Here is a 27,891-nt window from a genome sequence, read left to right as displayed (position 1 = left end):
TGCGTGCTCGTATGCTGCAAGTACGAGCAAGCATGCGTGCTCGTATGCTACAAGTACGTGCAAGCATGCGTGCTCGTATGCTGCAAGTACGAGCAAGCATGCGTGCTCGTATGCTACAAGTACGTGCAAGCATGCGTGCTCGTATGCTGCAAGTACGCGTGCTCGTATGCTACAAGTACGTGCAAGTACGCGTGCTCGTATGCTGCAAGTACGTGCAAGTATGCGTGCTCGTATGCTGCAAGTACGTGCAAGTATGCGTTCTCAAGTGCGCTCGCTCATAGTAAAAGCGCACGCGCGCTTGTAGTACAAGTACGTTCAAGTGCGCGCGCGCGCTGATGGTGCAGGTACACTCAAGTGCGCGCACTCGTGGTACAGGTGCGATCAAGTGCGCGCACTCGTGCTACATGTACGTTCAAGTGCGCGCTTGTGGTACAGGTGCGTTCAAGTGTGCGCTTGTGGTACAGGTGCGTTCAAGTGCGCGTGCCTGTATTACAGGTACACTCAAGTGTGTGTGCTTGTAGTACAAGTACACGTGCTCGTATTACAAGTAAGCTCAAGTACGTGTCCTCGTTGTACAAGTGCATGCAAGTACGCATGCAGGTGTAATACAAGTATAGTACTTGTATTGCATGTGCACAATGTATATGCATATCCTTGTCTTATTTGTGCAACTTTGGTTTATGTAGTCTACAGAGTTGTGGCAACTTCGACAAATACATTGGTGGAAGGTGGCACATCCGTTGTAAACACGGTATCAAAACAACTTTTACGGGCTGAGCATCGACTTTTAAAATGGGAAATATCTGGGCTTAACTATTGAGAACCGTGTGAGTATTAAGTATTTCCAACAAACATGTTTCTTCAATGTCTATTGAAATATTAGGGCTATCTAATGAGTAATCGAAGTGCAAATCTTACATATTGCTCCTTTAAGAACGTTTCTTGGATGTTGCGGTCATAGAATTGCACATTTCCTCTTCCTTTTGTAGTCTTTTTGCTTGCGGCGGTAGGCCAAAGCGTGCTTGGCGGCCTCCATGAAGACGTCTTCCACATTCTCCTGGTACTTGGCCGAACACTCCAAGTAGAGTTCGGCTTCCATCACCCGCTGGGCAGCCTGTCCCTGCGTCCCCCAAGCAAATGCCATCTCATTAGTGTTGGTCCTTTATTCCAGATTTTTTTGGGTGTCAAATAGTGGACGGGAAATATAGAAATTGGTCAATTTTAGTCGTGAAATAATTCATGGTTATTTTCCGATTATTTGACATGCAAATAAAATGCTGAATTGTTTAATAGATTTAAGGTTTTAATAAATTTTGATCATTTGTTATACATTATTTAATGAATACATGTTAAATGTTCAAGTCAAATTTGTTAATTTTTAAAAGCTCAAATTGATAAAACAAATAATTGTATTATTATGTATTATCATTATTATGGCCAATGAGTGTATATGCATTTTGTTGATATTAGTAATGATGCAGATTTTTTTATTTATAATGTAGTTGGAATTCATTAATCAAATATGAAAATGTTAAATTTTTATTTTTCAAATATTTTGTATATATATATATATATATATATATATATATTAGGGCTGTCAAAATTATCACGTTAACGGGCGGTAATTAATTTGTTTAATTAATCACGTTAAAATATTAGACGCAATTAATGCACATGCCCCGCTCACACAGATTAAAATGACAGCAGCAGTGCAATGTCCACTTGTTACTTGTGTTTTGGAGTTTTGTTGCCCTCTGCTGGCGCGTGGGTGCGACTGACTTTATGGACTTCAGCACCCATGAACATTGTGTAATTATTGACATCAACAATGGCGGGCTACTAGTTTATTTTTTGATTGAAAATGTTTCAAATTTTATTAAAACAAAAACATTAAGAGGGGTTTCAATACAAAATTTCTATAACTTGTACTAACATTCATCTTTCAAGAACTACAAGTCTTTCTATCCATGGATCGCTTTAACAGAATGTTAATAACGGTAATGCCATCTTGTTGAGTTATTATTATAATAACCAAATACAGTACTTATGTACCGTATGTTGAATGTATATATCCATCCTGTGTCTTATCTTTCCATTCCAACAATAATTTACAGAAAAATATGGCATATTTTATAGATGGTTTGAATTGCGAGTAATTACGATTAATTTTTAAGCTGTAATTAACTCGATTAAAAATTTTAATCATTTGACAGCCCTAGTATCTAGTTAATTTTACTTAAAAAATTTTTTGTCATTTATATTTCAATGAAAATAGTCAATTATTTAATTTAAAAATGTCATCTTTTCTCTATTTTGGTATTTTATTTGCAAAAAGAAAAAAAAAACATCCGTTATATATTTAAATGTATACATGCAAGTAGGGTTGTTCCGATCATGTTTTTTTGCTCCCGATCCGATCCCAATTGTTTTAGTTTGAGTATCTGCCAATCCCGATCCGATTGCTTTTTTTTGCTCCCGATTCAATTCCAATCATTCCCGATAATTTTTCCCGATCATATACATTTTGGCAATGCATTAAGAAAAAAAGGAATAAAACTCGGACCAATATATACATTCAACATACAGTACATAAGTACTGTATTTGTTTATTATGACAATAAATCCTCAAGATGGCATTTACATTACTAACATTCTTTCTGTGAGAGGGATCCACGGATAGAAAGACTTGTGACTTTGTATATTGTGACTACATATAGACATCTAGTGTATTTGTTGATATTTCAATAAATGATACTGTAGCCATGCCCAAATGCATGATGGGAAGTGGAACCATGACTGTGCGTAGTGCTACCAATTGATATATCCTCTCTGCCAAATAACATAAGTTGTTAAGAAAAAGATCAGTTTCCACCTTGCTTCCCCACATTGTTTCCCATGATATTGCTAATTGTAGGGAGAGGGATTGTAAGGCTTTAGCCAATTAAAAAAGGCTCCAAAGGCTGCCAAAATTCACTCTACTCATGTTATGCTGCCTTTTATCTCTCTATATAGGTAAAACGGCGCCATTACAGATTGAGCAAGACAATGCGTGAGTGGGTTGTGCAGCGCATGCATTAATTGCATTAAATATTTTAATGTGATACATTTTTTAAAAAATTAATTACCTCCGTTATCGGGATAAATTTGATAACCCTACCTTAAGCTTAAACTAAACACTCTGGATGAGTGTAACATATTATGTCTATAACGTTATATACAATTAGAAAACGATTTAATTAAAAAGTATATATATATTAGAGGTTAGATTTTGTGCCCGAACCCGAACCCGGGCCCACAATTTAAGCATTCACGTTCGGGTCAGGTCGGGTCGGGCCGCCATGCCGGACTAATATTTAAAAAAAAAAAAAAATGGAGAGCAAGCACTCTGTATTGCGCTTTTGCTTGTGCGTGTGCACGAACGCCGTGGCGCCGGCCGCTTTTCCTTCTTGTCCTCCCCCTCTACCGTTTGCGCACGGCCGAGGCGCCCCCCTCTCCTGTTCCCTCTCCTTGTCAGAGAGGCGCGTCCATGTGAGAACAATATCCCACACACTCAGAAATATGTTTAACAAACTTTCCCAGCGTTATTTCGTTGTGTGAATGCTTTGATAATTCTAAAGAAAATATGTAGATTATTTAAACATTTAGAAAATTTGCGTTTTTTTTCTGCCAACTCGAAGAAATGAAAATAAATTGCTGCTGCTGCGTTTTTTCCGCGTCACTCAAAAAAAATAAAAAATCAGGTTTTTCGGGCTCGGGCCTGCAAATCTAGTTAAGTGATCGAGCTCGGGCCGGGTCGGGCCTCAATACCAGCGGGCCGTGTCGGGTCGGGCTGGATTTTTTAGGCCCGAACTAGGCTCTAATATATATATATATTTAAAAAAGGCATGGCCGATATGTTTTTGCCGATTCCGATACTTTGAAAATGACGTATCGATCGTCGATGCAAGTCATGTAAAATACTTTGAATCTTATAATAATATAATAATAATTCTGCATATTTTGTTCATTTTCAATCAATTTCATTATAAATCATGAGCTAGTCCTAGAATGAATTCATAAATAAATGTATTGCTTAAGTGAATAACATTTTTAATATTCATTTACAGTTATTGAAATGATATAAATCCATGGAAGTTATTTGCCAGCGTTATTCCAGGAATTTACATGACAAACGTGCGGGCGGGCCTAAATACTGTTAGTACCTGCATGTACGTAATAGGAGCCTGGTTAACGGCCTTTAGCCTCCTGGTGCACTCTTTGTCCTTCCTCAGGTCGGTCTTGCAGCCAATCAGGATGACCGGGACGTCCCGACAGAAGTGTTTCACTTCAGGGTGCCACTGCATTCACAAAAACACGAAATTCTTCAATCAAACTAACAGGCATGTTGTTGAAATCTTCTGGTATTGATAGTATTTCATTTGATAGAAAATGTAAAAAAAAAACAACTTTAGTGCACTTTTTTGCTTCAATTCAATGGATCTGGTTGACCACTCAGGGGCAGTATAATATATTCATCAGCCTGGTACTTTTCATTCATGAGAGGATACCGCCGGGTAAATAAGTATTTAGTCAACCACTAATTGTGCAAGTTCTCCCACTTATTAGAGAGGCCTGTAATTGTCAACAAGGGTAAACCTCAACCGTGAGACAGAATGTGGAAGGGAAAAAAAAACAGAAAATCACATCGCTTGATTTTTAAAGTATTCGCGAATCATGGTGAAAAATAAGTATTTGGTCAGTACCAAAAGTTCATCTTACTACTTTGTTATTAGAGCTGGGAATCTTTGAGCACCTAACGATTCGATTACGATTCGAATTCAGAGGCTCCGATTCGATTATAAATCAATTATTGATGCACCCCACCACACTTTTAATGTTTTGTACACTAGTTCCAAAATTGTTCAAAAATCCTCTCAGGCTGAACCAAACTATTTTAGTATCAAGTTAACAGTTAAAAACAGTAAATAAAATACTCAAGTCCCCATTCTGTATCAAAAGCTTTAAACTACGTTCAATTAATGTTGTGAATCAAACGTTAAAGTTGTTAAAATTGTTCCGGTTATTCCATAATTTCCCATCTGTCTACTTCCGACATGTCAAAGTTTTAAAACTGTTTCATCATTTAAAGATAGATTATAGTAAAGATTATGCCGATTTAGGGATATTTTAGATCAAAAGTAATTAGGTTCGCTACAACAGAGCCTTCGAGAGAAGTCTACTGCTTTAAGATGGCGGCAAGTCTGTCATTTCGCATCTAGTTCTTTGTATATGTTCCAACACTGTTGTTACTGCCGTTGACATCTAGTTCTACAATATGTGATATCTACCATAGCCATATGTTGCCGTATGTTTGTAGCAACTAGCAACCGGTCGCTGTTTGTAGCGGCTGTCGGCCGCAGCCAGGTATGATTGTTTTTTTGTTTTTGTTTTTTTATCTAGCGGCATGAGTTGAACAAGATATTTACTCGGTCAGTTCCTCATTGCGTCCCGAAGACCGCGGCGTCCCAAAGACCGCGCTGATAGTGTTTTATTTCCGCTTTACCTGGTATAATTCAGTAATAGGAATTTGGATGTTTATGAATCGTTCTCGAATCTTCCACGGCCGTATCGTGAATAATCTATGAATCAGAAATTTTGCACGCCTCTATTCGTTATGTACCCTTTGGTGGCAATAACGGAGGCCAAACGTTTTCTGAAACTCTTCACAAGCTTTTTACACACTTCTGCTGGTATTTTGGCCCATTCCTCCATGCAGATCTCCTCTGGAGCAGTGATGTTTTGGAGCTGTCGTTGGGCAACACGGACTTTCAACTCCCTCCACAGATTTTCTATGGGGTTGAGATCTGGAGACTGGCTAGGCCACTCCAGGACCTTGAAATGCTTCTTACGAAGCCACTCCTTTGTTGCCCTCGCTGTGTGTTTGGGATCATTGTCATGCTGAAAGACCCAGCCATGTCTCATCTTCAATGCCCTTGCTGATGGAAGGAGATTTTCACTCAAAATCTTTCAATACATGGCTCCATTCATTCTTTCCTTTACACAGATCAGTCGTCCTGGTCCCTTTGCAGAAAAAAAGCCCAAAGCATGATGTTTCCACCCCCATGCTTCACAGTGGGTATGGTGTTCTTCGGATGAAATTCAGTATTCTTTCTCCCCCAAACACGAGAACCTGTGTTTCTAACAAAAAGTTCTATTTTGGTTTCATCTGACCATAACACATTCTCCCAGTACTCTTCTGGATCATCCAAATGCTTTCTAGCGAACCGCAGACGGGGCTAGACGTGTACTGGCTTCAGGAGGGGGACACGTCTGGCACTGCAGGATTTGAGTCCCTGGCGGCGCATTGTGTTACAAATAGCAGCCTTTATTACTGTTGTCCCAGCTCTCTGTAGGTCATCCGCTAGGTCCCCCCGTGTGGTTCTGGGATTTTTGCTCACCGTTCTTGTTATCATTTTGACGCCATGGGGTGAGATCTTTCATGGAGCCCCAGATCGAGGGAGATTATCAGTGGTCTTGTGTGTCTTCCATTTTCTAATAATTGCTCCCACAGTTGATTTCTTTACACCAAGCGTTTTAACTATTGCAGATTCAGTCTTCCCAGCCTGGTGCAGGTTTACAATTTTGTCTCTGGTGTCCTTCGACAGCTCTTTGGTCTTGGCCATAGTGGAGTTTGGAGTGTGACTGACTGACATTGTGGACAGATGTTTTTTATACCAATAACGAGTTAAAACAGGTGTTATTAATACAGGTAACTAGTGGAGCCTCGTTAGACATCGTTAGAAGAAGTTAGACCTCTTTGACAGCAATCTTGCTAGTTTGTAAGTGACCAAATACTTATTTTCCACTCTAATTTGGAAATAAATTCTTTAAAAATCAAACAATGTGATTTTCTGTTTTTTTTTCCCTCCCACATTCTGTCTCTCATGGTTGAGGTTTACCCATGTTGACAATTACAGGCCTCTCTAATCTTTTCAAGTAGGAGAACTTGCACAATTGCTGGTTGACTAAATAGTTATTTGCCCCACTGTAAATAATACATTCCTGGGAACATGTACCTGTCTACATGTGTTACTCCACTGTTTGTGTCCAACAAAAACATACGCCCTACATCAGTAAGTTCATGCAACACGGGACAAGTCTATGAAAGTGTCCAACCCGCGTTATTCCCGGGATATTTCCTCATGACACGATCAAATCCCGCGTCACCTTACATGGGAATTTACCGGGACATAAGTCTGAAAAGGGCTTTCCTATTAGGTTTGAGTCACTGCCTATTCATTTGGGGGTGATTCCCGGGTCATTTCCTGTTCTGTAACCCAAAATCAATGGGAAGTGACACGAAAATGCACCAAAATCAATAGGAAGTGACAGAAAATCAACATCAAGTGACCTGAAATGCCCCAAAATTAAACTCATTGGTTGCCATTAACCGCCATAGACGTCCAATCCGTCTGAAGTGGGAGGGATGCCACCCTTCCAGTTCAAAAACACTGACACCTTTTTAAAACGATATTTCGATTTTTGGCATGAATGCATCGATAACCTTTGAGAATGCAAACTATCATCGATATGTTGTCACACCCATACAGTACCTGAACCTTTTGGAATTTCTCACATTTGTGCATAAAATCCCCATCAAATGTGATCTGATCTTTGTTAAAATCACACAGATGAAAAAACAGTGTCTGCTTGAACTAAAACCACCCAAACATTTATAGGTTTTCGTATTTTAATGAGGTTAGCATGCAAACAATGACAGAAGGGGGAAAATAAGTAAGTGAACCATCACATTTCATATTTTGTGACCCCCCTTTGGCAGCAATAACTTCAACCAGACCCTTCCTGTAGCTGCAGATCAGGACGACTCTCAACTTATTTTTTGATTGAATAATAAAGACACAAATGTCCTAGCCAAAATGTGGCCCAAACGCAAAACAACATTACTTCAATCAAAAAAAGTTGTTTCAACCCAAAAAAATTGACATCAATAAAAAAAAAAAAATCCAAAGAAAAATAGCTTTCAAATGCATTTTTTTGAGTTTCAAATTTAACTTTTTTTAAAAATTGAAAATAAATATTTTGATTTAACTTTTTTTTTTTTACTTCAATCAAAAAACAAAAACAAAAAAATCCAAAGAAAAATAGCTTTCAAATGCATTTTTTTGAGTTTCAAATTTCACTTTTTTAAAATTGAAAATATATACTTTGATTGAACTTTTTTTTGTTTGTTTTTTTTTTTTGGATTGAATAATGAAGACACAAATCTACCTCCCTATTGCTCCGCCCAGGTGATACAATTTTTTTGCATTCAAAAACTTTTTTTCTATGATTGAAAGTGTTCTTTTTTTTGATTGATGTGATTTTTCTTTTGAAAATTTTTTTTTTTTTTGTTTGAAGCAACTTATTTTTTGATTGAATAATAAAGACACGAATGTCCTAGCCAAAATGTGGCCCAAACGCAAAACATTACTTCAATCAAAAAAGTTGTTTCAACCAAAAAAACTGACATCAATCAAAAAAAAAAAATCCAAACAAAAATAGCTTTCAAATGCATTTTTTTGAGTTTCAAATGTAACTTTTTTTTTAATTGAAAATATATATTTTGATTGAACCTTTTTTTTTTTACTTCAATCAAAAAAAAATCCAGAGAAAAATAGCTTTCAAATGCATTTCTTTGAGTTTCAAATTTAACTTTTTTTTAATTGAAAACATATATTTTGACTGAACTTTTTTTTTTTTTTACTTCAACCAAAAAAAAAAAAAAATAATCCAAAGAAAAATAGCTTTCAAGTGCATTTTTTTGAGTTTCAATTTTAACTTTTTTTTTATTGAAAATATATATTTTGATTGAACTTTTTTTGTTTTTGATTGAATAATGAAGACACAAATCTCCCTCCCTATGGCTCCGCCCAGGTGATACAATTTTTTTGCATTAAAAAACTTTTTTTCTATGATTGAAAGTGTTCTTTTTTTTTATTGATGTGATTTTTCTTTTGAAATTTTTTTTTGTTTTTTGTTTGAAGCAACTTATTTTTTGATTGAATAATAAAGACACAAATGGCCTAGCCAAAATGTGGCCCAAACGCAAAACATTACTTCAATCAAAAAAAGTTGTTTCAACCCAAAAAAATCCAAACAAAATAGCTTTCAAATGCATTTTTTTAAGTTTCAAATTTAACCTTTTTTTTCTTGAAAATATAAATTTTGATTGAACCTTTTTTTTTTTTTTTTTTTTTACTTCAACCACCCCAAAAAAATCCAAAGAAAAATAGCTATCAAATGCATTTTTTTGTTGTTTCAAATTCAACTTTTTTTTATTGAAAATATATATTTTGATTGAACCTTTTTTTTTTTACTTCAACCCCAAAAAAACAAAATCCAAAGAAAAATAGCTTTCAAATGCATTTTTTTGAGTTTCATATTTAACTTTTTTTAAATTGCAAATATATATTATGATTGAACTTTTTTTTTTGGATTGAAGCAACTTTTTTTTGGGATCGGAAAATGAAGACACAAATCTACCTCCATATGGCTCCGCCCAGGTGATACAATTTTTTTACTGGGGTAACTACATTGGCACGACACCTGAGGGCGAACCATATTCAATGGATGATGATTTCGGCGAAAAATATAGCGCTCCTAAGCTGCCTGATTTAGAATTCCCCTCAAGAATGTTTGGAAACAAAACACGCTCATTTTCAACTTATTATTATAAATATTCTTGTAAGTGAATTTTATTGCTGACACTGGTTTTGGGGTCATCAACATGTTGTGCCCCTCCTGCCGCAAAAGTCAAGCTCCGCCTATGCTGTAGAGGAATTTTGCAGTATCAAAATGCGTGGGGCTTCACTGACATACCAGTTCAGACTTCAAATGGAAATTACCTAGTGAGTTTCCACACACTAAACAAGCAAACCTTAGAGAAGGAAGCATCTTTCTAATCTGGTTTTCAGCTCAAAGTCCGCAGCGAGCGCAACGTTCCACAAGTTAATGATAACTCCAAAGAATGCGCGGAACGCCAAACGTGAAATTCCCGTTTCAGAAGTCAGCACAAATGCACGCGTCCTGATTTCCATCTTTTACCTTGATGGTCACGTTGTCAAAACTGGTGGGGTTGGTCACGTCAAAGCACAACAGAATCAGATGGGCCTCCTGGTACGAGAGCGGTCGCAGCCTGTCGTAGTCCTCTTGGCCTGGAAGCGCACACGCGTTGACGTTAGCGAAGATGCACGAGAAAACCACATCCTGTCTTAAGACTTCCTTGTTCCAATGATGTAAGGACTTTTAGCCACCATTTAGAACAGACAGATAAGTCAATGAATTAAAGGTATTTGAGGCGTAAACGGGTCAATAAGGTCCTAAAAAGACGATTGCTTTTTTTAGTTCCATAAAATGACATCATTTCTTGGCTCTGTATTGCTATTCTAATATACAATCGTGTTATATTTACAGAATGGCACAGTACTAGAAAAAAAAAAAACATTTAGTGGAAAAAAAAGACTCAACAGTATTTCATTATTCTTTAGCAAAGGAAAATGGATTAAAAATCAAAATTACATCTTAATTTGTGCATTTATTGTGGAAATCTCAATTTAAAATACAACACAACTACATAACACTCATATTGTATACGGAAACTATTAACATTACTGATATTACAAGTATTTCATATGAAAAAAAACACCCTCAAATATATATTTTTTTAACTGTTTAAAATACACATGTATTTCAGGGGATATTAAGTTTTGAAAAAATTAAATAAAAATCATTTATAAAAATAGTAATTGGGGAAAAAAATAGAATAAATTTAACCAAATAACAGTAAAAGGTAATTCCATGTAGCGTAATGCTAACAAACAATGCAAAATTCCAGAAATGGCCAAACAGTGCTACAAACTACAATGATTATATGTAAAATGTCTAGGGCTGCAGCTATCGATTATTTTAGCAGTCGATTAATCAATGAACTACCTAGTTCAAATAATCGAGTAATCGGATAAACATGAAAAAATTAAAATACCTGAGCTGGCCCTCAAACGCTATATATATATAGAAGGAAAAAAAAGGGATCTATGTACAACAAAAGAACAATTGGCTAACTTACAGAGCAAAAGTCCGCTAGCTTAAATGCTATAAAATACTTTTTTTTATTTTTACAATGCTCCTAACAAATGGTTTAGACACATATTCCCACAAAAATTGGCTAAATATACCTTTGAACTAAATTACGAATGCATTAAAAAAACATTAGCTCAAACAAAAATCTAGCTTATGTTGGTCTTAACAGGGAGCAGCTGGATTTGGCCATGTAAAATGAGGCAGACTAGAGGGCAGTGTATCCACCCAAATCAATAAAACTGCTGAATCTCAAACGGTATTAAAAAATAAATGGATGAGGATCCATGTACAACAAAAGAACAATTGGCTAACTTACATAGCAAAAGTCCGCTAGCTTAAATGCTATAAAATAGTTTTTTTTTTATTTTTACAATGCTCCTAACAAATGGTTCAGACACATATTCCCACAAAAATTGGCTAAATATACCTTTAAACTAAATTACAAATGCATTAAAAAAAAAAAAAAAAAAAAAAGCTCAAACAAAAACCTAGCTTATGTTGGTCTTAACAGGGAGCAGTTGGATTTGGCCATGTAAAATGAGGCAGACTAGAGGGCAGCTTATCCACCCAAATCAATAAAACTGCTGAACCTCAAACGGTATAGAAAAATAAACGGATGAGGATGTATGTACAACAAAAGAACAATTGGCTAACTTACATAGCAAAAGTCCGCTAGCTTAAATGCTATAAAATACTTTTTTTTATTTTTACAATGCTCCTAACAAATGGTTCAGACACATACTTCCACAAAAATTGGCTAAATATACCTTTAAACTAAATTACGAATGCATTAAAAAAAAAAACATTAGCTCAAACAAAAACCTAGCTTAGGTTGGTCTTAACAGGGAGAATCTGGATTTGGCCATGTAAAATGAGGCAGACTAGAGGGCAGTGTATCCACCTAAATCAATAAAACTAAATGCAAACACTTTCCAAAAAACAAAAATTACGCCACTTTAATTGATGGGTCACTTCCTGTTGATTTACGTGTCACTTCCTGTTGATTTTTGGGACATTTATGGGTCACTTCCTGTGTATTTTTAGGGGGCATTTACAGGTCACTTCCTGTTGATTTTTGGGGAATTTACGGGTCACTTCCTGTTAATTATTGGGACATTTACGTGTCACTTCCTGTTGATTTTTGGGACATTTACGTGTCACTTCCTGTTGATTTTTAGGGGCATTTTTACGGGTCATTTCGTGATGATTTTTAGGGGCATTTACGGGTCACTTCCTGTTGATTTTTGGGACATTTACGGGTCACTTCCTGTATATTTTTGGGGCATTTACGGGTCACTTCCTGCTGATTGCGGGGCATGAAATGATTATACTCGAACCAGCAAAATTTAATTCGAAACTTTTTTTTCCAAGCGAATACTCGAGTAAATCGATTAATCGTTGCAGCACTAAAAATGTCTACCATTGACGGCGATAGATGTCCAATCCAGCCTCTCCCAGTTCAAATGAATCGGACGTCCATCGCCGTCAATGGCAGTGAATCGCCATCAACCCTTTTGATTCCTCTCAAAACGTCTCACCTGCTGTGTCGTATACATTGAGCTTGACTTCTTTTCCTTTCAAGACCACAGAGGTGCTGTATTTTTCAAACACTGTCGGGGCATATTTCTGTTGAAAAAACAACCGTTATTCAAATTTGCATCGGCGATCACAAGCCTGCCATTTAACATCCTCACCTCTGGAAAGTAATCCTTGGCATACACCATGAGAAGAGATGTTTTCCCACAGCCTCCATCTCCCACAACGACAATCTTGAGTTCCTCTGTGTCATGAGTGGAGCCGGTATCTTTATTTTGTGTCATCCCGCTGAAAAAAACTCTTTCAATGAAGCCCGTGCATGGCAAAGAACATCTGCTGAATCAACACACAGGGAGGTCGGGTTGATTTACATACAAGCCTCATCTTTTTGTACTCATACCGCTTCCCTTTCCTGTCTACCCGGCGATAGATGACCCCTCATTTCTCCTCGGCGTGCCAGTGCGTATGAAGGGCCGCTGCGCCTACTTCCTTTATTGCAATGTGTCATTGCATGGGTGTGAACGCGGTGTTAAGTACGGCCTCCAACACTTTGTGTTGTATATCTCGCCATTCAATGAAATGAGATTCTTTTCACTTTCTGCCAGATGCCGGTTTCCACAAGCAGTCTGGAAGTGCTCCACGGTCGTAAAAGGTGTGCTGGAATTGTAAACATTGCTTTTGTTTAGACATATTTTAGGTTGTTCCCTGTGGCGTTGTGAGGTCTATTTATATTGAATTTGAATATTTATATTCTTAAGCCCTCCTCTAAATAATTTGGTGTTGTTTTATTTTAGATACATATATATACACAGATATATATAGATGTATATATGTACATGTGTACACATATATACATACATACACATATATACATACACACACACACACATATATATATATATATTAGGGCTGTCAAACGATTAAAATTTTTAATCGAGTTAATTACAGCTTAAAAATTAATTCATCGTAATTAATCGCAATTCAAACCATCTATAAAATATGCCCTATTTTTCTGTAAATTATTGTTGGAATGGAAAGATAACACACAAGACAGATATATACATTCAACATACGGTACATAAGTACTGTATTTGTTTATTATAACAATAAATCAACAAGATGGCATTAACATTATTAACATTCTCTTAAAGTGATCCATGGATAGAAAGACTTGTAGTTCTTAAATGTTAGTACAAGTTATAGAAATTTTATATTAAAACCCCTCTTAATGTTTTTTTTTAATTAAAATTTGTAAAATTTTCAATCAAAAAATAAACTAGCAGTTCGCCATTGCTGATGTCAATAATTACACCATGCTCACTCATGGTACTAACCCATAAAATCAGTTGGACCCAAGCGCCAGCAGAAGGCGCCAAACACCAAAAAACAAGTAACAAGCGGGCATTGCACTGTACTGTCATTTTAATCTGTTTGAGCGGGGCATGTGCGTTTATTGCATCAAATATTTTTACGTGATTAATTTAAAAAATTAATTACCGCCCGGTAACGTGATAATTTTGACAGCCCTAACATATATATGTATACATACACTGTGTGTGTGTGTGTGTATATATATATATATATATATATATAACATGGCGGAAAACACAGACAGGACTGAAAAAGCAGTTTCTGCTCTTGCACTCCTCTTTCAAGAAACTGCTGTATTTTAAGTATATATTCTGCCATAGCAGATTCATGGCGTATGAAGCCCCCGAACTATTTTTAATTTGTCCACCATTTTACCCTGGAAACCCCCATTTACAGACGTCGCGCAACCACTTTTGTTTCAACCCAGCCATAAAACAAAGGTAAGGTAATCATATCTATTATTCAAAATGTCTCATTTTTAGCTTAGAATTATTAATTGTCTAATATTTCGTGGAAAAAAAAAAAAAAACTTGCGCCATGAATATGCTATGGCAGCAAATAGACATTCTTCTATCAAACACAACAGTTCTTTTGGCTTAAAATGCAAGAGCAGAAACTGCTTTTTCAGCCTTGTCTGTGTTTTCCGCCATATTATATATATGGCGGAAAACACTCAGGTGACTTGAAGTTCTGCTTTGAGACCTCCAATATGACCAAATTTCAGAATTGTCCGATATGCATGTGTGATACATCATTGGAAAGCTTAAAATGTCAATTTTCTGGGGGAATAAAAATTTTGAACAGGAGGGCATTTTAGAAAAAAAAAAAGTTTTTTAAACAGCAAAACCCCATCTGGAGGCGAGAGGACGCGAGAGCAGAATTACAGACGCCATGACTTTAAAGAGATATTATTGCGTACTTATCTTGTTTCAATCCAAAAACTCCATGTAGCAGGTATCACCAAGTGTCAAGACACAGCTGTGAATAGCTACAGCTGGATTTTTTTGAGGATTTTATGGGTGAGACATGGTATTATAACAAGGGTCGCGATGCAAAAATCGCAGGCATCAAGGAGTGGTCGAGATTTTTGTTTTCATATGTTTACCCTTTTAATCGTTTCTTTCAATTTGTCTTCTTATGGACTGAATATTCATCATCTAACATATCAGAGAAAATGCAAAAGTAACGAAAAAAATACAATTAAGCGATAGTTATGAGGTAGATATCCGTGACTTTTTTTTACAGACGCTATTTTTTTCAATCTGATGTAATTTGTTTAAAAGTTTAAATATGCGAGTGAATAATTTTTTAAGTTTTTTTTGTTTTTTTACTAAATATTCGACATCAATTAATGATTCTAAGCTAAAAATGACATTTCAAATAATAAATACGATTACTTACCTTTTTATAGCTAGGTTGAAACAAAAGTGGTTGCGTGACGCCTGTAAACGGAGATTTCCAGGGTAAAATGGACTAATTAAAAATAGTTTGGGGGCTTATCGCGCCATGAATCTGCTATCGTAGCATATAGACATATTGTTCTATCAAACACAACAGTTCTTTTGGCTTAAAATACAGCAGTTTATTTTAAAGAGGGGTACAAGAGCAGAAACTGCTTTTTCAGCCTTGTCTGTTTTCAACCATATACATATATATACACATATATATATATATATATATATATATATACAGTGCCTTGCAAAAGTATTCGGCCCCCTTGAACCTTGCAACCTTTCGCCACATTTCAAGCTTCAAACATAAAGATATAAAATTTTAATTTTTTGTCAAGAATCAACAACAAGTGGGACACAATCGTGAAGTGGAACAAAATTTATTGGATAATTTAAACTTTTTTAACAAATAAAAAACTGAAAAGTGGGGCGTGCAATATTATTCGGCCCCCTTGCGTTAATACTTTGTAGCGCCACCTTTTGCTCCAATTACAGCTGCAAGTCGCTTGGGGTGTGTTTCTATCAGTTTTGCACATCGACAGACTGACATTCTTGCCCATTCTTCCTTGCAAAACAGCTCGAGCTCAGTGAGGTTGGATGGAGAGTGTTTGTGAACAGCAGTCTTCAGCTCTTTCCACAGATTCTCGATTGGATTCAGGTCTGGACTTTGACTTGGCCATTCTAACACCTGGATACGTTTATTTTTTAACCATTCCATTGTAGATTTGGCTTTATGTTTTGGATCATTGTCCTGTTGGAAGATAAATCTCCGTCCCCGTCTCAGGTCTTGTGCAGATACCAACAGGTTTTCTTCCAGAATGTTCCTGTATTTGGCTGCATCCATCTTCCTGTCAATTGTAACCATCTTCCCTGTCCCTGCTGAAGAAAAGCAGGCCCAAACCCTGATGCTGCCACCACCATGTTTGACAGTGGGGATGGTGTGTTCAGGGTGATGAGCTGTGTTGCTTTTACGCCAAACATATCCTTTTGCATTGTGGTCAAAAAGTTCAATTTTGGTTTCATCTGACCAGAGCACCTTCTTCCACATGTTTGGTGTGTCTCCCAGGTGGCTTGTGGCAAACTTTAAAGGAGACTTTTTATGGATATCTTTGAGAAATGGCTTTCTTCTCGCCACTCTTCCATAAAGGCCAGATTTGTGCAGTGTACGACTGATTGTTGTCCTATGGACAGACTCTCCCACCTCAGCTGTAGATCTCTGCAGTTCATCCAGAGTGGTCATGGGCCTCTTGGCTGCATCTCTGATCAGTTTTATCCTTGTTTGAGAAGAAAGTTTGGAAGGATGGCCGGGTCTTGGTAGATTTGCAGTGGTCTGATGCTCCTTCCATTTCAATATGATGGCTTGCACAGTGCTCCTTGAGATGTTTAAAGCTTGGGAAATCTTTTTGTATCCAAATCCGGCTTTAAACTTCTCCACAACAGTATCTCGGACCTGCCTGGTGTGTTCCTTGGTTTTCATAATGCTCTCTGCACTTTAAACAAAACCCTGAGACTATCACAAAGCAGGTGCATTTATACGGAGACTTGATTACACACAGGTGGATTCTATTTATCATCATCGGTCATTTAGGACAACATTGGATCATTCAGAGATCCTCACTGAACTTCTGGAGTGAGTTTGCTGCACTGAAAGTAAAGGGGCCGAATAATATTGCACGCCCCTCTTTTCAGTTTTTTATTTGTTAAAAAAGTTGAAATTATCCAATAAATGTTGTTCCACTTCACGATTGTGTCCCACTTGTTGTTGATTCTTGACAAAAAAATTAAATTTCATATCTTTATGTTTGAAGCCTGAAATGTGGCGAAAGGTTGCAAGATTCAAGGGGGCCAAATACTTTTGCAAGGCACTGTATCTGCCCTTAGAGGGCTCAGATTTTTTTCATTAATTTTTTCCCAAATCACTTTTATATTACAATGCTTTAGTTTGAGTATAGGAGTGCTCCAATCTCCATCAGAAGTGGACCCATTCTTGGATAGCTCCCACCTTATTTTAATAAAGAGACTTGCTACTTCAAAACGTTTCTTTAGTAGTTTTTGAAAACAAAGGTTAGAATCGAACGTTGTATCACCTGAACCAATGCGCATGAAAGTATAAGTTAATACGGATTTATTTTGTATTGATCATTTAACCTATCAATTCGGTTCATATTCGTGAGGAATGGAGACCTTACTCAAGTTCAATCATCTGTGTGTGCTTATTGATATTCTGTCCCCAGCAAAAAGTGTACATGCAGGTTATGCTGTTATATCGTCCCTACCAATGTTGAGACCAAATCTACGCAATAGGCCTGCACAATATATCGTTTGAACATCACCATCGCAATGTGCGCATGCGCAATAGTCCCATCGCAGGACTTGAGATTGTTTTTTTAATGTAAACTTTTGTTTTGCTTCATAAAATCAGCAATTGTGCAGAGACATTGCTTCCTGGATCCCTTTCATATACAGTGTCCTCCATAATTATTGGATTTATAATAATTAGGTGTTTTTTAGCTTCTAATAATTTTTTTTCCTTCTAAATAATATGGGACCTTAATGGAAAAAAAGAGAAAAATCCAACCTTCAATACAAGTGCATTTATTCAGTGGGGGAAAAAAATCCCACATAAATAATTATTTGACATCAAATAATGTGTGTCACAATTATTAGCACCCCTGGTGTTAATACTTTGTACAACCCCCTTTTGCCAACAAAACAGCACCTAATCTTCTCCTATAATGTTTCACAAGATGGGAAAAGACAAAGAGGGATCTTCAGCCATTCCTCTTTGCAGAATCTCTCTAAATCATCCAGAGACCTGGGTCCTCTCCTCTTCAGCTCACCCCACAGGTTTTCAATGGGGTTGAGGTCTGGGGACTGAGATGGCCATGGGAGGAGCTTGATTTTGTGTCTGGTGAACCATTTCTGTGTAGATTTGGCCATATGTTTAGGGTCATTGTCTTGCTGAAAGACCCAGTGACGACCCATCTTCAGCTTTCGGGCAGAGGGCAACAGATTTTGATTTAAAATGTCCTGGTATTTCAAAGCCTTCATGATGCCATGCACCCTAACAGGGTTCCCAGGGCCTTTGGAAGCGACCCACCCCCATACTTCACAGTGAGTATGAGGTGCTGTCTACACGCCAACAAGCTGTTTGGGAGGCATGCACGGAGAAAACCTTTTTCATATATTTACCCTTTTAAGCGTTTTTTTTTCTCTTTTTTTTTTTCCCTCCAATTTTTCTTTGTTTGGATCGATAATTTGTCATCTCAAATAATGGAAAATGTGACAGTAACAATAAATAAATAAAGCGATAGTTATTAAAACGTGCGAAATTTCCGATTCTTAGATTATTCGCGATTCGGCCGTGGAAGATTCGAGAACGATTCACAAATATCCAAATTCCGATTATTGAATTATACCAGGTAAATTGGAAGTAAAACAGTCAGCGCGGTCTTTGGGAAGCAATTAGGAACAGACCGAGAGTAAATATCATGTTCAACTCATGCCGCAAGATAAAAAAAAAAACAATCATACCTGACTGCGGCCAAAAGCCGTTAAAAACAACGCCCAGTTGCTAGTTGCGACAAACATACGGCTACAGTAAATATCATATATATGTAGAATGACAGACGACGTCTGTGCTAAACATGTATTATTGAACAGAGATGCGAAATGACACTTTCCGGCGTAAGTAAACAGCCGCCATCTTAAAGCTGTAGACCTCTCGAGAAGGCTCTGTTGTAGCGAACCTAATTAACTTTTTATCTAAAATACTCCTAAATCGGCAGAATCTTGTCTTGAATCTATCTTTAAATGATGAAATAGTTTAAAAACTTTGACAAAAGTAGACAGAAGGGAAATTATGGAATAACGGGAGTAATTTTAACAACTGTTACACTTGATTCACAACATTAAATTAATTGAATGTTGTTTAAAGCTGCTGATACAGAATGGGGACTGGAGTTTTTTTTTTTTTTTACTGTTATTTTTGTTTGTTTGTTTACTGTTATATGTTAACTTGATACTGAAATAGCAGTTTGGTTTAGCCTGAGAGGATTTTTGAACTATTTTGGAGCTAATGTACAAAACATTTAAAAAATGAATAAATAAAAAAAGGAGGGAGGTGCATCAATAATCGTTTTATAATCGAATCGGAGCCTCTGAATCGTAATCGAATCGTTAGGTGCCCAAAGATTCCCAGCTCTAATAGTTATGCAGTAGATATCCGTGACTTATTTACAGAGACTATTTTTTCATTGTGACATAATGTTCGAAGTATGCGAGTGAATAAATTTTTAAAGACCTTTTATTTAACAAAAAATGACACATTTTGAATAATATACTTTCTCTTCACAAAAGCGGTTGTACGACGTCTATATACGGGGTTTCCAGGGTAAAACAGACACATTAAAAATAGTTTGGGGGCTTATTACTCCATGAATATGCTATGGCAGCATGTAGACATATTGCTCTATCAAACAACAGTTCTTTTGGCTTAAAATACAGCAGTTTATTTTAAAGAGGGGTGCAAGAGCAGAAACTGCTTTTTCAGCCTTGTCTGTGTTTTCCGCTATATATATATTTTTTTATTAAAAATCTGATCCTTTTCAACCGATTCCGATCCTCTGAAAAATGGCCCTACTTCCCAATTACGTGATCGGATCAGGATATTGCTCATGAATACAATGTGGTCATAGTGAGTCAACCAAAGTATTCCCAGAGCAACTCGTCATCTGGTGAAAATTCTTCTCATTTTCATAACGCAATATATCGCAAACCTCCAAAAAGTCGCAATGTCAGTTTTTTCCCAATATTGTTCAGCCCTAGTACATTACAATACAAAATCCTCGATTAGTCAAATTCTTAGTTACGTACTTTGACACGTCATACACTCCTAATAGGATCCTCCCAAACCACAGACTTGTTGAGTAAAGAACAACAGTTGGATTACTTTAAAACTGTCACTGAGCTTCAATGATGGGATCCAGAGTAGATGAGGAGTAAGTAAGATAAACACTGGTACTATCGCTTGTCCCCCTACTACAGATAAGATGGCAAAACCAATATGGTGCATTCCACCTCTGGACATTGTGACCTTACAGATACACAGACTCCCTTTGAGCATTACGAACATACAAAATAATTAGCTGAATATCATAATTACCTTAATGCAACAATGTCATTTAAAAAGGCATTTTTTTCCTAACCCCTTTACATCTTTGAAAGTTTTCATGGTCACAGTAATACACAAAGGTTGATTCAAGGCAACTTGACTATCTGAAATTTACAAAAAGAACTGGCAATTGGTAATTATTCAATTACTGAATGTAGTTTTTAATGTATGGTACTCATATGATTTTGTCAAGCTGTCCCTTTAAGAGATGAAATCAGCCTATTTGACTATTTCTTCTAATGTCCTTAGCATTCATGCTTAAAGCAACCTGTAAGGTTTAAAATGAACAATTAAAGACAATATTATGAATTGTATTTAATTTTAAAAAATGATGTAAACATGAAATAGAACAGATAGATGAAACTAAAGTCCCATCTAATTTATTAAAAATCTGTTACAGGATAATACTACAATAAACAATGACATTGATGCATGCAAGTATTTCAGAGCTGTAAAAATTGATTACCAATATGCATTATTCTTGAAAAACGACGACTGTAAAGCAGATTGATTTTAAAAAATCCAAGTAAAGATGTCAGATACAAGCAACAAACCGTTAGAAAAAAAAATAAAGGGCCATAACCAGCTAGCTGTACTGATTATTCAAATAGAGCCCTCTATGGAAAATGACTTTACAAGAAAACGTGGGAGGTAATTTGACTAGCCTATAGCAAATGTTCCGTCGACATACAAGTATCCATTTCGTCAAAATGGTGAACAAAGAACAGCTTTTGTCCAAGTCGAGACACTAGGGAAGGGCTACAGCCGCCGTCGAACTTTCCAGAATGTTGAATGGGCTTCGAGATTTTTTTTTTCTCTCGAAGGCCCACCGACACTAAAGTGACTTAACAACTCGTTCGTGTAATAAAGCGTTCACCTCGCGTGTCCATGGCAGGAAAAGAAGACTGACGATGGGGGAGGGTGCTTCCACGCTCCGAGGAATGAAAGCCCCGTGACCTGCTTCGTGGCGGAATGCCCAAAATAAACATGACGAGCAAGAAAAACTGGTCTTTTGAAACGCCCTTGTAAGCTAAAGTCACACAAGCAAAGAAACTAAAACCTTAAATCGAGTCTAGCAAGACCAAACGAGCATATTTAATCTATTTTAATGGCGTTTTACTTGTATTTTCTGGCCTCGGGTGAGGTAATTATCTGCCTCAGTCAACAACAGCCGCTCTCGGCTTCCCATGACCTTATATGGCAAGGCGGGGGTTGCTAAGGCCCGCGTGTTGCCATAGCAACCCCGCCACAGCGCTCTGATTGCCGCCTTCCGCTCCAGCAGTCAGAGACCGACCGTCGCCATCTTTTATTCTCCCCCTTCGTCGTTTCTTCGTCAATTCACAAAGACACCGTGCGTCTACTCGTGTTTAAATGATACGGGAAGTAAAAACGCCCCGTTTTCAGCGTGGAAACGTCGAGAATTTGCCCTCCCCCTCCTCTGAAGGGCTCTTTCTTTCGAATGAGAGACCTCACCCACCCAGCCTGAAGCACAAGTGCGTTGCATTGTGTTTGTGTGTGTGTGCGCGCTTAGAAGCCATTTTGAGAGCGAACAGCCGAGAAACTGCTCGACACTTTTAAACCACCTCAATGGCCATTGGACAAATGGAAAAAAGCAATGAAAAGTCCCAAGATTTCTCCCCATTAAGATTCTTTTGCTTCTTACAGGCTTGGATTACATATTTTTGAATACCTGCAGTAAGTTTACAATATTGACAAATACACAAGTATTATTATACATAGGTTGTAATGGGAAAAAAAAACTTGATGAATCTACTTGATAAGTGTTCACTGGCCTTGTGAATGCCTAAAAAAAGACAAAAGTGTAAAAATCCATTACCTTTCCAAATAACATTTCCTTGTAGTTTTAATGTGGTGATGCTTAATGAGAATGGTCGATGTGGAAGTTTTTTAAGGTTGATCTTATCCTGTCTTCAAGGAGAGAGAGAGAGATGGTTTTGCATATTGCCCCAACAGTTGATGGGTGAAGATGCGTTGTTCACAGACTGAGGAGGCAATGGCAAGAAGCACCCATCATTTTTCTTTCTTTTTAGCCCCCACTCTCTATCTTTTGTGCTAATGGATTCCTTCCTTTTCAGGAGACGTATCCCCATCCCGTATTAATGACATTGTTGGAGGATCCGAAGATGGAGCTGAAATCGTCCCTCCTGCCTCTGCGGCATGTAGGCCCGTTGACTGCATTTGAGGTAAATATCTTCCATCGTGGTCCCTTCTCCCCTGGCTTGGGACAACTGACTGCAGAGGCTGTCGAGTAGACCTGTTTGGGGAATAGAACGTGCCCTTGAAGCAAGGTCATTTAGTTGTTTTGGGGTTAGCACAAACCATTCTGCCCAATCTTCAAAAATCCATCAGTGTCTGTTGTGGGAGAAAATGTTCAGAGCCATTAATCAAAGCAGTTGGGTGTTCAGTTCAGTGGTAGCCAACATAATGAGGCCACCAGTGACCAACACTGGTAATTCATATTCAGACTAACATATTGAATAAAGATGGAAACTACAAAAAATGGTCACTTCATAGTTTAATGAACAATAACTTGCATGCCGTATTTACATTACAAACATGGTAGATTAGAAATTTGAACTTACTCATTGCTACTCATACAAGGCCTTGAATACACATTAACTGTTTTTCTCCCCCTTCCCATAGCCATTAAGCTATTTATTTACTGCATTTGTTTTAAAACGAGAAAAATAGTATTATGATTGTGCCATGTGGCCTGGCCTAAGACAAAGATGGATGATTCCAAGCAAAGGAAAAAAGGCTGAAAATGTTCACAAGGTAATTACATCCAGTACATTCTCTTCCTTCTTCTCAGTTCCTTTTAAAGCAATCATTGGATCTTATCATAGTCCGTGAGAGGTGAGGAAATCAAGTGTAAGATCCCTTTTTGGAACAAAGGAAACCCATGTAGGCCATTAAGTCCCTGTGTTTTTTTTTAGGAAAATGGCTGCTGAGAGCAAGCTTTCAGGCCCCCTCACTCTGCTGTGTGTTGAAGGACTTCTTGTGCCTCCCTCTAATAGCACACGGCTCCTCTTTCTCATCTTGCTGCTGAGCGCTGATTGGCTGGCCGGGCTGCCCGCTGTTAACCAGCCAATTGCCCGAGCACTGCACAGAGGGAAAAAAAAAATCTGCAGGCAATGTCAAACAAAACCTCATACTTGCCCTAGAAAAACAACCATCAAATAAACAAATGGTAACGCGGCGACACTGTGTGCGATGCGTTTAAAGGCACCAAACTGCAGAAAGAAATCCATTTTGTATTACAGAATAATACTCAATTTTATTGTTCGAAGGCAGCCAAGAATGGCAGTTAATCTGTTGAATAATTTCCAATTTAACAGAGTAATCAATCAAATAAATCTGAAATTAATCTAATTTGCGATTAATCCACGAATCCTAACACCATCAGTAGCACCGAAACACGATCACTGACAGACTGATCCGTCAAATAATTCTGCGATTAATCGATTAAATCTGTCAAATATGAGATTGGTCTGATTTGCGATTAATCTATGAATTTGGGCCAATTAGTTAATGAAGTTTGCCTGAGCACTGTTCAATTGACAGGGTTCCGTAATGTAAAAAAACAAAACAAATTTCCAAGCTTTATTTGTTATTAACGTGATTTATAATCTGTGAAACTCGATTTAACATTTTTGGGTGTGGGTAAGCGGAAGAATCAGGAAGATATTGCGGTTCCACAAGTGGCACACCCTATAACTGGGGAAGTGGTTGTATGTAAACCTAACCAATCACATTCAAGCTCACGTTCACCTGCTACCATTTGAAATGCTTGGGTTTGAGCTCAAATAAAGCCCAGTGGTTCTAGCAGGCTTTTCCTGTAATTTTTTTTTAAGTCGGCACAAAAACCTGGTATTAAATTGTCATTGTATTAATCCGTGAAGAAAATTGAGCTCCATAATTAAAGTGGTACAAGACTACACTACATTTAAATAACTCACTTATGCATTTAAAGAAACCATTTTACCATAATTTTAGGACTACAGTATAAGCCGCTACTTTTTCTCCCTCATTTTGGTGAATCCTACGGTTTATAGTCCACTGGGGCTTATTTGTTGATTCATTTGGGTTAATGGGCAACACTTTGACAGCGGCGTCATAAGGACGTCATAATTATGGCATGACACTATTATAGACATAAGTTTTATTCAGCAAATTATGTCCCTAACCTTATTTATGTCCAGCTCTGCTCTTTAACATCCATTCAAAAGTGAGATAATTTGCCGGATGACACAAAATAACATTTGTCATAATCATTAAATAATGCTCATGTCATAATTATGATCGTGTTATGACAGTCTTATGGTGCCACTGTCAAATAAAGTGTTACCAAATACCTTAACTAGCAATTAATGAAACAACTGGGACAGTAACTGAAGCAATATTTCGCACAGAACATTAATTTTGATTATTTACATCTGTAGCGCTGCAATGCATGCTAAGAGGCATGTTGGATAACAACAGTGTTGACAGCAGGTGGCAGCAGAGGTTGAATGTCTCCCCAAATTGCCAAATGAAGCTTCTTGAAAGAAATTTTGCAGCCTCTTGGTCATCTGTCATAATCATTCATCAATGCTCATGTCATAATTATGATTGTCTTATGACAGACTTATGGCATCACTGTCAATAATAAGTGTTACCAAATACAATAACTAGCAATTAAAGAAACAACTGGAACAGTAACTGAAGAAATAATTAGCGCAGAACATGAATTTTGGTTGTTATTTACATCTGTAGCGCTGCAATGCATGCTAAGAGGCATGTTGGACGACAAAAGTGTTGACAGCAGGTGGCAGCAGAAGTTGATTGTTTCCCCTAAGTGGAGCAGTGATGGCCAAATGAAGCTTTGCAGCCAATTGGTTCATAGCTTCATGGTGGTTCATTTGGTCTTATGACAGTCTTATGATGCCGCTGTCAAATTAAGTGTTACTGGTCGATATCTTTTGGTGTAAATATCCCATAATACAGTGAGGACATCTGCGGCTTATAGTCCAGTGCGGTTTAGCTATGAACAAATGCTCTTTCCGTGTCAAATTTAGTTGGTGGCCGCTCATAGTCAGGTGCGCCTTATAGTCCGGAAATTACGGCAATTTGTTATGTATAAAAATAAATAAATAAATGCTTGGCGATTCTAATGTGGATTGGCAGGCAATGTCACACAAAACGTTTTACTTGCCTCCCCCGCGACAAAGGTAATTTGATAAACGTCAACTCCAACGTCAAATGACGTTCGCGATGGGAAAAGGCACAACTGGATTTGTTTACGATGATGAATGTATTAAAGGCACCAGTTGCCAGCGAATATCGATACACTATCTAAACTACATACACTTATAGGACTTTAGCAGTTTTAAAACCATTTAATAGTTGTCGGAGGCTTTGTAAGGACGTTTTATTCACATTTCCGAGGGGATTTTAATTAGTTATCATTGAACGTTTGTTTGGTCAACGCTAATAGACGGCAGATTCGTCACGTGCGTGTTGAGGCGGTTAAATCGATGCGGGGAAATACACAGTGCTAATTACACGCACAAAAAAAGTCGCAAACGTACTACATTTTGTGTAATGGGGATGTTGCTAGCGTATAAACGATAAACAACGTTTTTGTCTTTGTTCAAGCAAGGAGCGGGTTGGAAGTTGTCGTGGCGAAAGTGCGCCTGTCGTTTCGACGTGGGGCCAAAGCCTAAGCTAGGCTAAGCTAAGCGCTGTATTGTGGGAGAGACAGAAAGAAGCTACCGTACTCTAGCGAAGCTTCACACAGCAGCACAGACTCGAGCAGCAGCAACACAATATGTGCGGGCTCTCGCTCAAAAAGGAGCCACTTGCACTCTTCTTCCAGCTAAATCATGTAATATAAGCGGGGCTAAAAGCCATTTCCCTTTATCTCAGCGATTCGACAAGAAAGGATCCTCGATCGAGGCGAAACATGTCCAAGCCGGGGGAGAGAAACAAATTGTACGAGGACCATGGCAGAAAGCAGAGTTCAAGTAAGCTTCCCCCCTTCTTTTTCTACCTTTCGCTTAATTACCTTTCCGAGCAACGCCAAGTCGAGTATGTGTAGCGTTTTTGGTGGAAGTGTCGTGGACTGGGAAGCTGTTGGGGCTGGTAACGGGACCGAGCGAGCGAGCGAGCGAGTGTCCGTGCTTTAGCAACCGCCGCTGCCTCACATTAGCCCGGCTTTGCCTTCCCCTGTGTGTGCTTTCAGCGTTGGCCAACGGCACCGACAGTCACCCCGGCTCGGCGGAGAAACGGAGTCACCACTGGAGAAGTTTCAAGATGATCATCGACCCGGCGCTTAAGAAGGGATCGCACAAGCTGTTTCGCTACGATGGACATGCTTTCAACATGCCCGTAAGTGGACCGCCGCCGAGCCGTCAGAGTAACCGAGGAGGCGACCTCCATGACGGCTTGGCTGTCCTCGGACGTATGCCCCGGTCGTCAAAGCTATCAAAAGATACTTTAGGCTACTTTGTTGTTTACTTGTCATGGAGAAAGCGCTCAAGGTGGATGACAGCATGTGGTTCCTCCTCCTTCACAGAACCCGGGCTTTCCACCGGTGGAAAGCGTCCGAGACCCGAGGATTGGGCTTCTTTGGACCAAATACAAGGAAACGGACTTGCCGGTGCCCAAGTTTAAGGTAGCCTTGATGGCAACTGTTTTTCTTTTGGGGTAGGAATCAGGGCTAGTCAGATGTTCCAGACACACCCCCTTGCTCATCTAGGGTTTTCTAGGACAACTGTTGTGCTGTGTGTTAAGAGTGGGGGACTTGTATCTTATTTCTGAAGCCATTGGATGTCCCTACTACTGTATACCGTGGAAATGTTAGAAAAAAATCAGCCTTTGTAGGGATTTCTAAGTCACTTGTTAAAGGAACCTCGGACATAAATACTCGTAGGCTCCAATAAGACACAACTGTTCTCTTTTACTAAAATATGTTGTTAGAAATAGGGGTGTGACAAAATATTGAAATGGTGATATATCATGGTTAGAGCTGCAGCTATTGAATATTTTAGTAATCGAGTAATCGACTGAAAAGTGTATCGATTAATCGAGTAATCGGATAAAACTTTTTTTTTTAGGTAAAGAGCAATTATACATATAGAGGAGAAAACAAGACATTTCATGTAATATTGAACCATTTTCAGTAAATCAATGTCTTTTTTTTCCGATGTACATTGTTGAAAACAGCCAACAATTGCATCT

General features: G+C 37.9%; 2 protein-coding genes across 12 annotated transcripts in view; one reads left to right on the top strand and one right to left on the bottom strand.

Moving 5' to 3' along the window:
- Window positions 1–141: 141 nt before the first annotated feature.
- On the bottom strand, window positions 142–27,312 carry rhof (ras homolog family member F). Of its 7 annotated transcripts, none has more exons than XM_057818512.1 (8): window positions 26,717–26,809; window positions 23,253–23,772; window positions 22,487–23,022; window positions 12,813–12,942; window positions 12,657–12,744; window positions 10,084–10,193; window positions 4,203–4,337; window positions 142–1,120 (listed from the first exon to the last, which is right to left on the bottom strand). In XM_057818512.1, exons 4-8 carry the CDS (start codon window positions 12,936–12,938, stop codon window positions 956–958), a joined length of 624 nt encoding a protein of 207 aa, XP_057674495.1. In that variant the 5' UTR covers window positions 12,939–12,942; window positions 22,487–23,022; window positions 23,253–23,772; window positions 26,717–26,809; the 3' UTR covers window positions 142–955. The 7 variants fall into 7 exon arrangements, with proteins under 7 accessions (XP_057674495.1, XP_057674498.1, XP_057674496.1 ...); XM_057818510.1 differs by lacking the exon at window positions 26,717–26,809 and adding an exon at window positions 27,169–27,312 and having other exon boundaries at window positions 143–1,120; window positions 12,813–12,987; XM_057818508.1 differs by having other exon boundaries at window positions 143–1,120; window positions 12,813–12,987; window positions 26,717–26,808.
- Window positions 22,727–27,891, top strand: part of setd1ba (SET domain containing 1B, histone lysine methyltransferase a) — a 46,745-nt gene continuing 41,580 nt past the window's right edge. For 3 of the 5 annotated variants that reach the window (XM_057818506.1, XM_057818504.1, XM_057818502.1), the window contains exons 1-3: window positions 23,722–26,675; window positions 26,894–27,039; window positions 27,227–27,325. In XM_057818506.1, coding sequence (XP_057674489.1) covers window positions 26,615–26,675; window positions 26,894–27,039; window positions 27,227–27,325 — 306 coding nt within the window. In that variant the 5' untranslated portion in view covers window positions 23,722–26,614. Of the gene's footprint in view, window positions 22,854–23,721; window positions 26,676–26,893; window positions 27,040–27,226; window positions 27,326–27,891 lie in introns of those variants that run through there. The other 2 variants (XM_057818505.1, XM_057818507.1) reach the window with 2 other exon arrangements.

Source organism: Corythoichthys intestinalis, chromosome 17 (assembly GCF_030265065.1).
Source record: "Corythoichthys intestinalis isolate RoL2023-P3 chromosome 17, ASM3026506v1, whole genome shotgun sequence".
NCBI classification, from domain to species: Eukaryota; Metazoa; Chordata; class Actinopteri; order Syngnathiformes; family Syngnathidae; genus Corythoichthys; species Corythoichthys intestinalis.
Note: the sequence above shows the minus strand (reverse complement) of the source record. Positions and strands in the feature narration are given on the sequence as shown.

Coding starts and splice junctions, on each gene's coding strand:
- rhof (XM_057818510.1), bottom strand. CDS start 12,938: ATGACACAAAATAAAGATACCGGCTCCACTCATGACACAGAGGAACTC. Junction 12,745..12,812: donor CCAAGGATTACTTTCCAGAG/GTGAGGATGTTA, acceptor TTTTTTCAACAG/AAATATGCCCCGACAGTGTT. Junction 1,121..4,202: donor CTCCTATTACGTACATGCAG/GTACTAACAGTA, acceptor TGGGGGACGCAG/GGACAGGCTGCCCAGCGGGT.